Raw genomic sequence first — 13,155 nt, forward strand, 5'->3', positions numbered from 1 at the left:
TATTCTCGCAAAAAAAAATAAGATTTACTGTTATGCAGACTACTGCATTAGTGTAGAAATGGTATAAATAATATCAGCGCACTTGTGAAAGAATATTAGACTCACCAGTTGGCGTGTATTGGACGCTTAGCATGATCTGTTTACTTTTGAACTTTGGTAAAAATCGAACATTTATGTTACTTTGAGCTCAATTTCAAGGTACTTTTCATTGTAAAACCAGTCAAAATCATCTCAATTTCTGTAATATGTCCTCCATTCTATACAATGAGACCAGGAAAACTAGAATACAACAATAAATACCATACGAAAATACAGTGCAAAGTTGCTGTTTTAAACAAAAAACACGGTCAAAGTTTTTTTTTTTTCATTACGCACTGTGTGCTGCAGAATTTTTTTTATACTGTGCACACTGACCACATAGACCCATTCTTTCATATGTAGACCTACCAGCTTTCTCTTGCTAGATTTGAGGACGCTAGAATTTATGCGTACTAGTACGTCAAAAACCCTGGTGCATAAGTCGTACTAGTACGGCCGAAACCCCAAAAGGGTTAAACACAAAAAACTGCTATGATACGATTCATAAAGTACATATTTTTGACTGGGATTAAATTTAGAGCATCAGGGCCAAGTTGCTTACCTGATGTAAATTATGATATGCAAAATAACTACAGGGGGAGTTGAATGATAGCTCTAGGCCTTTTGTGTTGCAATCAACACATCAGAAGCTTGCAGTGTTGCAGAATTATAGTAGTAAATCCAGGCAGTTTTGTTTCCTACTCTAATTCTGCAATATTGCAAGCTCCTGATGTGCTGATTGCAACACAAAAGGCCTAAAGCTATCAGTCAACTCCCTTTGTGGTTTTTTGCATCTTTTATCACTCATTCACAATTACTGCATAAATTATGATATGCAAAATTTCATTTGTGACCATTATGATTTATGTCTACCTACTCGATGCTCCTAGTTCTCCAACAATTAATTATTTCTGTTATGTCTAGTTAAAGTGTTAAGGTTATTTATTCACAGCTGGAATGTAAATGTAGTACTCAGGCTGCATAGAAAATTTGGAAGCACATTTCATGAAGTGTTATAAACAAATGTTTTTGTTTTATAGGCTCCTGACTCATGAAATTGTAATAAAATTGCAAACAAACCACGACGCGGGTGGGGCTTGAACTAATGGCAAGTGAGTCGTAAAACTCCAGGTCAGTACGTAAGCCAGTGGGCCAGCTGGCCCACTGGCTTACATACTGACCTGGAGTTTTACAAATCACTTGCCATGAATTTGAGCCCTGCCTATTCTGTTTTTTTTTTTTTTATAGGCTCTCTTTTTGGCCTGAATTTTATTAAATCATTTCTCCTATATTGTAACAGGTTAAGGAGCTCCAAACTATATATTAACACTAGAAGGCTTTCTTTAACCTAGAGCAGATAACAGGGTACAGTATACACAGAGTAGTATCTTTTAGCGTGTGTATACAGGTGGGCCCTGCTTATACAGCAGGTTAGGTTCTGGGCTATTGCTGTATAGCAAAAATTGCTTTCAAATGCATATAAAAGCCTGATAGCATTTTTACACTATCATAGATTAAGTAAGCTATATAACTAGGCCTAAAAATACATATACAGTACACACATTACTTTTTCTTTTTTTCAACAAAGCGGCCGTATCCCACCAAGGCAGGGTGGCCCAAAAAGAAAAACAAAAGTAATCTGTACAGGAGAAGGGGTTACTAGTCCCTTGCTCCTGGGATTTTAGTCGCCTCTTACAACACACATGGCTTACCAAGGAAGAATTCTGTTCCACTTTCCCATGGAGATAAGAGGAGATAAACAAGAATAAGAATTAGAAAGAAAATAGAAGAAAACCCAGAGGGGTGTGTATATATATGCTTGTACATGTATGTGTAGTGTGACCTGAGTGCAAGTAGAAGTATCAAGACGGTTCCTGAAATATTGCATGTTCATGAGACAGAAAAAAGGACACCAGCAATTCTACCATCATGTAAAACAATTACAGGCTTTCGTTTTACACTCACTTCGCAAGACGGTAATACCTCCCTGGGAGGTTGCTGTCTACCTAGGACACATTACTTATCTTGAAATATTTTCATCCTTAGCTTATAGCGAGTGGTGAATATATTTATTATACGAAGTGGAAATAAATGAGGAATGGGTATATAGTAGTCCCCCCAAATTTCCGGGGGTTATGTTCCAAGACCACCCGCAAATTCTAGATGTGGTTGAAAAAATGCATATTTCTATAGTTTAACCCTTTCAAGGTCTCCAGGCCCTCTCCCAGACTTGTTCTCAATGTCACCCAAATTTCCAAAAAAAAAATTTTTTTTTTCTTATGAAAAGATAGAGAATCTTTTCCTGATCATAATGACATCAAAAGTATGGAATTTGATGGAAAACGTACGGAATTATGCTCTCGCGAAGTTAGAGGTCTCGGAGATGTTTACGCATCGACGATTTTGCCCACTTTGAGCCCTATTTTCGGCCAATTCCAGTGTACTAGTCGACAAAAATCATAACTATTTTGCTAGAATTCCATTTTTTTCTATCGAACGAGTACAAGAAACCACCCATTTATTGGACGCTTAGCATGATATGTTTACTTTTGAACTTTGGTAAAAATCAAACATTTCTGTTACTTTGAGCTCAATTTCAAGGTACTTTTCATTGTAAAACCAGTCAAAATCATCTCAATTTCTGTAGTATGTCTTCCATTCTATAAAATGAGACCAGGAAAACTAGAATACAACAATAAATACCATACGAAAATACAGTGCAGATTTGCTGTTTTAATCCAAAAACACGGTCAAAGTTTTTTTTTTCTCATTACACACTGTGTGCTGCAGGAGTTTTTTTATACTGCGCACACTGACCGCATAGACCCATTCTTTCATATGTAGACCTACCAGTTTTCTCTCACTAGATTTGAGGGCACTAGAATTTAGGTGTAGTAGTACGTCAAAAACCCTGATGTGTAAGCCGAAAGGGTTAAACCCTAAATATTCCCCAAAACACTACAATTTAATTTCAAACTCAGCTTCATACATCACCCTTAAAAAAAAAAAAAAAAGAATGTAAAGATCAACCCATATACAGTACTGTACTGTAATTCATGCAACTTTGTTTTCTTTGGTATACTGTACATACAATAAATATTTATTATTTATTATCACACTGGCCGATTCCCACCAAGGCAGGGTGGCCCGAAAAAGAAAAACTCCATCACTGTCTTGCCAGAAGGGTGCTTTACACTTCAGTTTTTAAACTGCAACATTAACACCCCTCCTTAAATATACGGTAATAATTTAAATTATATTTTTCTTGATATTTACTGTTAAAACACAAAAAATTATATGTTGCCACAAAAAAAGCCAAAAAAAATTCTGTGAATTTGTGGAGATTTCAGCAAACAATTATTATTTCGGTTGCAAGGAAAAATTCATGAATTACTGAAGCCGTAAATTCGGAACTGCGAATTCACGGGGGGTGCACCGTAATTGAAAACCACTGCATTAGCGAAATGCTGTAAAGTGTACCACTGTAAGGCAGGGTCCTCCTGTACTTGAAATATATTGTACATCAGGGTGTGTATCTCTTAGTCTATATACACTGAGAATTTACTTCAATCCCTGTTGTAGGGGTTGAAGTGTTTTTGATGTCCTGTGATGTACTGCTTTCATAACACTAGGATAGTTGATTGATTACAAATGTAGCACACTAACTCTTACCACAGCTGTTGTGGTGCCATGCTGTTTCTCATAGAATTTTACAATCAATTTACAACTACATGTATATATTTTCAGGAACAAATATTTTACTTTATGGTTAAGATTAAACTACTGTACCTCTTTGGTTTATGATAACATTTTCTTAAAAGTGCATGTACAAATTTGCTAATATATTACTGATGTTGATTAGGATGAAAGTGAGGATGAAGATAGTGAAGAGTATGACAATTCTGAAGATGACCACGATGATGCCAAGGAAGGAGAACAGAAGGAAGAGGAAGACGGCCCTAAATATGACGATGAAACCCAGAAACTTGTTGATGGTCAGATTTTATGACAGTAATTAATGTAGTGTTTATTTAAAGAATTATTTCTGTTCATTGGTTGTACCTTAGTCACTGCAGACCTGAGTTTAGATAATGTTATATAAACAGAAATGTTTGTAGTTATCATTTATAACATTTCATTTTCTTTAGTTTCTTTAGTTGAAAATGAACATAGAAAAGAGTAAGGTGATGAGGGTATCAAATGATTTAGATAAAGAAAAATTGGATATCAAATTGGGGAGGAGGAGTATGGAAGAAGTGAATGTTTTCAGATACTTGGGAGTTGACGTGTTGGCGGATGGATTTATGAAGGATGAGGTTAATCATAGAATTGATGAAGGAAAAAAGGTGAGTGGTGCGTTGAGGTATATGTGGAGTCAAAAAACGTTATCTATGGAGGCAAAGAAGGGAATGTATGAAAGTATAGTAGTACCAACACTCTTATATGGGTGTGAAGCTTGGGTGGTAAATGCAGCAGCGAGGAGACGGTTGGAGGCAGTGGAGATGTCCTGTTTAAGGGCAGTGTGTGGTGTAAATATTATGCAGAAAATTCGGAGTGTGGAAATTAGGAGAAGGTGTGGAGTTAATAAAAGTATTAGTCAGAGGGCAGAAGAGGGGTTGTTGAGGTGGTTTGGTCATTTAGAGAGAATGGATCAAAGTAGAATGACATGGAAAGCATATAAATCTATAGGGGTAGGAAGGCGGGGTAGGGGTCGTCCTCGAAAGGGTTGGAGAGAGGGGGTAAAGGAGGTTTTGTGGGCAAGGGGCTTGGACTTCCAGCAAGCGTGCGTGAGCGTGTTAGATAGGAGTGAATGGAGACGAATAGTACTTGGGACCTGACGATCTGTTGGAGTGTGAGCAGGGTAATATTTAGTGAAGGGATTCAGGGAAACCGGTTATTTTCATATAGTCGGACTTGAGTCCTGGAAATGGGAAGTACAATGCCTGCACTTTAAAGGAGGGGTTTGGGATATTGGCAGTTTGGAGGGATATGTTGTGTATCTTTATATGTGTATGCTTCTAGACTGTTGTATTCTGAGCACCTCTGCAAAAACAGTGATAATGTGCGAGTGTGGTGAAAGTGTTGAATGATGATGAAAGTATTTTCTTTTTGGGGATTTTCTTTCTTTTTTGGGTCACCCTGCCTCGGTGGGAGACGGCCGACTTGTTGAAAAAAAAAAAAAAAAAAAATTATTACATCAACTTTGAATCTTTTTCCCCCTTTTCCCTGTCTCCCCTTCCTTTCCCTTCCTCACTTTCTTCACTGTCCTTCCCTCAACACCTCTATCTCTCCCCGTCTACCATTTTTTTTTCTTTTCTTCTGCTGTGTAGCATTGAGTAACCCTTAGGGTTTAAGTATTTTTTGTGAATATAATATTTCATTTCCTTAATACTGATATGTGGTGTATTCACACACTTTTTTTTCTCAAACAGTGGCTAATGAAGCTCGTGAACAGTTTGATGAAGCAGACAGGCACGTCAGAGATTTGGCCAGGGAATTGAAATCACTGGAAGAATCTCAAGAAAAAGACTATGGGCCAGAGGAAGAATTTAGGGTTCTTGAAGGAAACTGCTTTGAATATACAGATAGAGAATACACCTACAGACTTTGTCCGTTTGATAAGGTGTGTTGATGGTTTATTAAATTTCGTAGTATTTTCTTCTTAGCAAAGTTATGAGGATACTTATAAATATGGAATTTAGCTCATCAGTTTGTAATTTTTGCATATCCTTAAGAATTTATCATAACTTGTATCAAATTGTTGTTATTTATTAATTACAGGCAATCCAGAAACCCAAATCTGGTCATGGTGAAACACGGCTTGGTCAGTGGGGCGAGTGGACGGGACCAGAAGAATACAAATACAGCAGAATGTTATATAGCAATGGTCAGGCCTGTTGGAATGGGCCTACTAGATCTGCTGATGTGAGTCAAATTGTTTGCAGTTAGTGTATAAAACTTAGAACATGAATTTTATGTATATTACTGCCTTTTATTTGGTTAAACCACAGTTTACCTGATTACAGTATAGTCAGATTACTTTAGGCAAACCTACTGCATTATACTACTACTTTTTGACTTAACCCATTTGAATAGCAGTATCCTAAGGCAGGTTTAATCTCTAGATTGGTTTGATGTAGAATAAGTCACTACAGAACCTCAAAAGGAGATATACAGTAAGGCCCCGCTTTACAGCGTTTCGCTAATATGGACACTTCAAATTATGACCAAAACTTGCTATATGGTTCCCCCCACCTGACTTTCTAATATAGTCACTGCATGCGACTTGGTTTGTTTGCATTCTCTGTGAGCACGTCTCTCCATTATGAATGGAAATTTTCCAAAATTTCAAGGGTTTTAAAGCTATTGCATATTTTATGTTTCTTTTTTTTTTTTTTTTTTTTAACAAGTCAGCCGTCTCCCACCGAGGCAGGGTGACTCAAAAAAGAAAGAAAATCCCCAAAAAGAAAATACTTTCATCATCATTCAACACTTTCACCACACTCACACATTATCACTGTTTTTGCAGAGGTGCTCAGAATACAACAGTTTAGAAGTATATACATATAAAGATACACAACATATCCCTCCAAACTGCCAATATTCCAAACCCCTCCTTTAAAGTGCAGGCATTGTCCTTCCCATTTCCAGGACTCAAGTCTGGCTATATAAAAATAACCGGTTTTCCTGAATCCCTTCACTAAATATTACCCTGCTCACACTCCAACAGCTGGTCAGGTCCCAAATACCATTCGCCTCCATTCACTCCTATCTAACACGCTCATGCACGCTTGCTGGAAGTCCAAGCCCCTCGCCCACAAAACCTCCTTTACCCCTATGATATTTTCTTCAAAATTTTATAAGAAACAGGTTACATAGCATATACACATGATACACACACCCACAGTACAATAAATTTCACATAAATATGAGGTGTGGTAGCCAGGAGGAGGAAAAAAATTCCGATTTCTTTGGTCCAGCACCAGAGAAAATGTGTATCGATCCGCCTTTGACCCAGTGACTCCCCATAACGCATTCAGCTTTGTTTACAATTCTCAGCATGACTTCTCATTACTTCTCCCTTTGTTTGTGATAGCATCTAAAGGTACTTGTTAGAAATTATTAAACTCAGTGAACAAGGTATATCGATGGTAATAATATCACTGGGCTGCTTTAAATATTGTATAGCTATGTAGGTAGGTGTAGCTATGTAGCTCAGATGGGCTACATAGCTACACCTACCAGCTATGTACACCTAACCTACAAATAAATACTACTCACCTCTTGTCCTACATTAAGACTACACATATTTTAAGCTAAGTAATAAGTGTACTTTATGTGTATTTTATCGCTCTGGGCCGCTTTATATATCGTATATTATGTTTGGGAGTCAGAAAAGTGGCAGATGCAGTTCATTGTAGATAAATGCAAAGTTCTAAAGCTCGAGAATGTTCATAACCCTAGCACCTATCAGCTTAATAATGTAGAACTTAGCCGTACAGAATGCGAAAAGGACTTTGGGGTTACAGTGAGCAGTAACCTTAAACCAAGACACAATGCCTAAGCATATATAATAAGGCAAATAGATTACTGGGTTTTATATCAAGAAGTGTAAGCAACAGAAGTCCAGCTGTTATAATACAGCTTTATATATCATTAATAGGTCCTCACCTAGATTATACAGCTCAATTCTGGTTTCCATATTACAGAGAGGATATAAATTTGTTAGAAAACATTCAGCGAAGAATGACAAAATTAATTCATAGCATTAGAAATCTTTCGTATGAAGAAAGATTGAAGTCCCTTAAATTCATTCACTTGTAAGACGAAGAATGAGGGCAGACATGATCGAAGTGTAGAAGTGGAAGATGGGTATTAATAAAGGGTATATAAATAGTGTAGGTAGTAGGTTGGTAGTGTAGGTAGTAGGACGGTAGTACTCAGGGAGGTACTACCATCCTGCCAAGTGAGTGTAAAACGAAAGCCTGTAATTGTTTTACACGATGGTAGGATTGCTGGTGTCTTTTTTTTCTGTCTCATACACATGCAAGATTTCAGATACATCTTGCTACTTCTACTTACACTTAAGTCACACTACACATACATGTACAAGCATATATATACACACCCACCTGAGTTTTCTTCTATTTTCTTTCTAGTTCTTGTTCTTGTTGTTTATTTCCTCTTACCTCCATGGGGAAGTGGAACAGAATTCTTCCTCCATAAGCCATGCATGTTGTAAGAGGCGACTAAAATGCCAGGAGCAAGGGGCTAGTAATCCCTTCTCCTGCATAAATTACTAAATGTAAAAGGTGGCAACAACAAGTAAGAGGGAGGTGAAAGTGTATAAACTAAGGGAGGAGGAAGTTCGGGCGAGATATAAGCGACTATTGGCAGAAAGGTGGGCTAGTGCAAAGATGAGTAGTGGGGGGGTTGAAGAGGGTTGGAATAGTTTTAAAAATGCAGTATTAGAATGTGGGGCAGAAGTTTGTGGTTATAGGAGGGTGGGGGCAGGAGGAAAGAGGAGTGATTGGTGGAATGATGAAGTAAAGGGTGTGATAAAAGAGAAAAAGGTAGCTTACGAGAGGTTTTTACAAAGCAGAAGTGTTATGAGAAGAGCAGAGTATATGGAGAGTAAAAGAAAGGTGAAGAGAGTGGTGAGAGAGTGCAAAAGGAGAGCAGATGAAAGAGTGGGAGAGGCACTGTCCAGAAATTTTAATGAAAATAAGAAAAAATTTTGGAGTGAGTTAAGTTAAGAAAGCCTAGGGAAAGTATGGATTTGTCAGTTAAAAACAGAGTAGGGGAGTTAGTAGATGGGGAGAGGGAGGTATTAGGTAGATGGCGAGAATATTTTGAGGAACTTTTAAATGTTGAGGAAGAAAGGGAGGCGGTATTTCATGCACTGGCCAGGGAGGTATACCATCTTTTAGGAGTGAAGAAGAGCAAAATGTAAGTGTGGTGGAGGTACATGAGGCATTATGTAGAATGAAAGGGGGTAAAGCAGCTGGAACTGATGGGATCATGACAGAAATGTTAAAAGCAGGGGGGGATATAGTGTTGGAGTGGTTGGTACTTTTGTTTAATAAATGTATGAAAGAGGGGAAGGTACCTAGGGATTGGCGGAGAGCATGTATAGTCCCTTTATATAAAGGGAAAGGGGACAAAAGAGATGGTAAAAATTATAGAAGAATAAGTTTATTGAGTATACCAGGAAAAGTGTACGGTAGGGTTATAATTGAAAGAATTAGAGGTGAGACAGAATGTAGGATTGCGGATGAGCAGGGAGGCTTCAGAGTGGGTAGGGGATGTGTAGATCAAGTGTTTACATTGAAGCATATATGTGAACAGTATTTAGATAAAGGTAGGGAAGTTTTTATTGCATTTATGGATTTAGAAAAGGCATATGATAGAGTGGATAGAGGAGCAATGTGGCAGATGTTGCAAGTATATGGAATAGGTGGTAAGTTAATAAATGCTTTAAAGAGCTTTTATGTGGATAGTGAGGCTCAGGTTAGGGTATGTAGAAGAGAGGGAGAATAGTACTTCCCGGTAAAAGTAGGTCTTAGACAGGGATGTGTAATGTCACCATGGTTGTTTAATATATTTATAGATGGGGTTGTAAAATAAGTAAATGCTAGGGTGTTCGGGAGAGGGGTGGGATTAAATTATGGGGAATCAAATTCAAAATGGGAACTGACACAGTTACTTTTTGCTGATGATACTGTGCTTATGGGAGAATCTAAAGAAAAATTGCAAAGGTTAGTGGATGAGTTTGGGAATGTGTGTAAAGGTAGAAAGTTGAAAGTGAACATAGAAAAGAGTAAGGTGATGAGGGTATCAAATGATTTAGATAAAGAAAAATTGAATATCAAATTGGGGAGGAGGAGTATGGAAGAAGTGAATGTTTTTCAGATACTTGGGAGTTGACATGTTGGCGGATGGATTTATGAAGGATGAGGTTAATCATGGAATTGATGAGGGAAAAAAGGCGAGTGGTGCGTTGAGGTATATGTGGAGTCAAAAAACGTTATCTATGGAGGCAAAGAAGGGAATGTATGAAAGTATAGTAGTACCAACACTCTTATATGGATGTGAAGCTTGGGTGGTAAATGCAGCAGCGAGGAGACGGTTGGAGGCAGTGGAGATGTCCTGTCTAAGGGCAATGTGTGGTGTAAATATTATGCAGAAAATTCGGAGTGTGGAAATTAGGAGAAGGTGTTGAGTTTATAAAAGCATTAGTCAGAGGGCAGAAGAGGGGTTGTTGAGGTGGTTTGGTCATTTAGAGAGAATGGATCAAAGTAGAATGGCATGGAAAGCATATAAATCTATAGGGGAAGGAAGGAGGGGTAGGGGTCGTCCTCGAAAGGGTTGGAAAGAGGGGGTAAAGGAGGTTTTGTGGGCAAGGGGGCTTGGACTTCCAGCAAGCGTGCATGAGCGTGTTAGATAGGAGTGAATGGAGACAAATGATACTTGGGACCTGACGATCTGTTGGAGTGTGAGCAGGGTAATATTTAGTGAAGGGATTCAGGGAAACCGGTTATTTTCATATAGTCGGACTTGAGTCCTGGAAATGGGAAGTACAATGCCTGCACTTTAAAGGAGGGGTTTGGGATATTGGCAGTTTGGAGGGATATGTTGTGTATCTTTATACGTATATGCTTCTAAACTGTTGTATTCTGAGCACCTCTGCAAAAGCAGTGATAATGTGTGAGTGTGGTGAAAGTGTTGAATGATGATGAAAGTATTTTCTTTTTGGGGATTTTCTTTCTTTTTTGGGTCACCTTGCCTCGGTGGGAGACGGCCGACTTGTTGAAAAAAAAAAATAACTTTCATTTTTCCTTTTGGGCCACCCTGCCTCAGTGGGATACAGCCGGTGTGTTGAAAAAAAGAATATAGTGTCTTGAAGATGTCCCTCCAAGAGAGAGCCTGCAATGATGCATTCAAATTAGTTTAGATTTACAACGGATATAGGAAAATATTGGATTGGAAATAGGGGATTGATGAGTGGAACAATCTGCCTAGTAGGGTGATTGAGGCTAAAACCTTGGGTAATTTCAAGTTTAGGTTGGATAAATATACGAGTGAGAAAGGTTGAATTTGAGTGGAACATGCACACGAGCTAGTGGATTTATCAGAGCTTATTGTTAGGGTAGCACTAAAGTGGGTTGGGCAAGTATTCTGTTAGTGGGTTGGATTTGTGAAGGACCTGCCCAGTATGGGCCAACAGGCCTACTGCAGTGTTCCTCCTTTCTTATGTTCTTAAGTATTATCCAGAGGGCTGAGGAGGGGTTGTTGAGGTGGTTCGGACATTTAGAGAGGCTGGAACACAATAGAATGATTTAAAAGGTGTATAAATCTATAGTGGAAGGAAGGCAGGTAGGAGTTGTTCTAGGAAAGGTTGGAGGAAGGGGGTAAAGGAGGTTTTGTGTGCGAGCTGCTTGGACTTCAAGCAAGAGTCAGTTAATGTGTCAGATAGGAGCAAGTGGAGACAAGGGGTTTTATGACCTTACATGCTGTTGGAGTGTGAGCAAAGCAACATTTATGAAGGGATTCAGGGAAAGCGGTTAACCAGACTTGAATCCTGAAGGTGGGAAGTATAGCGCCTGCACTCTGAAGGAAGGGTTGTTGAAAAGTTGCATTTTTTTTTTAAATTAGTGTAGGTATGCCTCTGGCAAGACAGTGGAGTGAATGATGAAAATGTTTCTTCTTTTTCAGGTCACCCTGCCTCAGTGGAAAATGGTTGATGTGTTAATAAAAAAAAATTCTCATAATCTGGCCTGTTTGATTTATTCATATCAGTGATTACTGTATCACACTTCTTTTTTTTTTTTTTTTTTTTACCCCACCAGCCATCGCCCACTTAGGTAGGGTGACCCTCAAATAAACATGAAATATTGATTCATTAAGTAGCTGTGAATGGAGTATCCTATATATGTTTTTTATGGTTTCTAATGGAATTTTCTTTTTTGTAATGTTTCATATATGAAATATCACAAGTAGTTTGCTAATCACTGTTCACTTTTATGTTTCTTGTTTATAATTATTGATTATCTTTTGTTGCATATGATGTATCAAATTATCATAATTTCAGGTTCAAATATCCTGTGGGACTGAAACGAAGCTTATAGGTGTTTCTGAACCAAATCGATGCGAATACTTATTCCTTTTAACCAGTCCAGCAGTATGTACCAAACCGGAGGAGACTAACGGAGACGAGAGCACAGATCACAGCCATATAGAGTTGTAGTGACTCTTGTAATGTAACTCCAGGATTTTGTACATTATATTTTTTTTGTAACTGTAATTAAATGCGAATTTTAAAAATTCATGTATTTTATTTCAGAGAGTAAACTTATCTTCTTGTTTAAGATAAAATATTGTGTCATGTTACTCATTTCGAGATTCACATTGGTTTGGGATTTATGCTGATTAAATATATTTTCAGTTTCTTTAAAATGTACTAGTGTAAAAGATGACAGAGTATATTATACCAGACTGGTAATTTGAAGCAAGGTTCAATTAATCTTTTTAATAATACTAAATGTTCAGCACTATTTTATTTGGGTTTGGTTAAAATGCACTTCTGTTACACATTGTTGTTTACTGTAGCAATTAGTACTTAGTCACACAATATTTTCACAATAAAAATTAACTTGTGTAATAATTGTACTGTAATAATTTTTTCATTTATTTGTCTGTGCATATAAATTCTGTATTATTTAAATTCAGTTTGAGTGAGTGTTTAAGCTGGTACCTGTGATGATTACATTCCTCTAAAACATGATAAATAATAGCATTTGTGGAAATTTAATAATAAACTTCATTAATAACCTGATGTTTTCTTAGTAAAATGTAAAAGCTGATTCTTATGGAACTTTTTTAATGAACCTTTTTGCAGCCTGAACCATAACCATAATACTATGGTTATGAGCACTTTTTAACTGCCCACACCTTCAGTCTTCATGCCAGTCACAATTTTGAATTTGATCAATTTGAGGAGCCTTTGTTGTTTACTGTTTAATGCTTATTTCATGGATCAGACCTGACCCTTACAGATTTAGGCTTAGTTTGATTATA

The 13,155-nt window shown here is 37.6% G+C and overlaps 1 protein-coding gene across 3 annotated transcripts in view; it reads left to right on the plus strand.

The window, feature by feature from the left end:
- GCS2beta (glucosidase 2 subunit beta) overlaps positions 1 to 12,941 on the plus strand; it is an 81,004-nt gene extending 68,063 nt beyond the window's left edge. For all 3 annotated transcript variants that reach the window (XM_070079985.1, XM_053781952.2, XM_070079989.1), the window contains 4 exons: positions 3,941 to 4,073; positions 5,511 to 5,701; positions 5,860 to 6,003; positions 12,170 to 12,941. In XM_070079985.1, the coding sequence (XP_069936086.1) occupies positions 3,941 to 4,073; positions 5,511 to 5,701; positions 5,860 to 6,003; positions 12,170 to 12,325 (624 nt within the window). In that variant the 3' untranslated portion in view covers positions 12,326 to 12,941. The remainder of the gene's footprint in view (positions 1 to 3,940; positions 4,074 to 5,510; positions 5,702 to 5,859; positions 6,004 to 12,169) is intronic.
- The last annotated feature ends 214 nt before the right edge of the window (positions 12,942 to 13,155 follow it).

This window comes from Cherax quadricarinatus, chromosome 6, assembly GCF_038502225.1.
Source record: "Cherax quadricarinatus isolate ZL_2023a chromosome 6, ASM3850222v1, whole genome shotgun sequence".
Taxonomy (NCBI): domain Eukaryota; kingdom Metazoa; phylum Arthropoda; class Malacostraca; order Decapoda; family Parastacidae; genus Cherax; species Cherax quadricarinatus.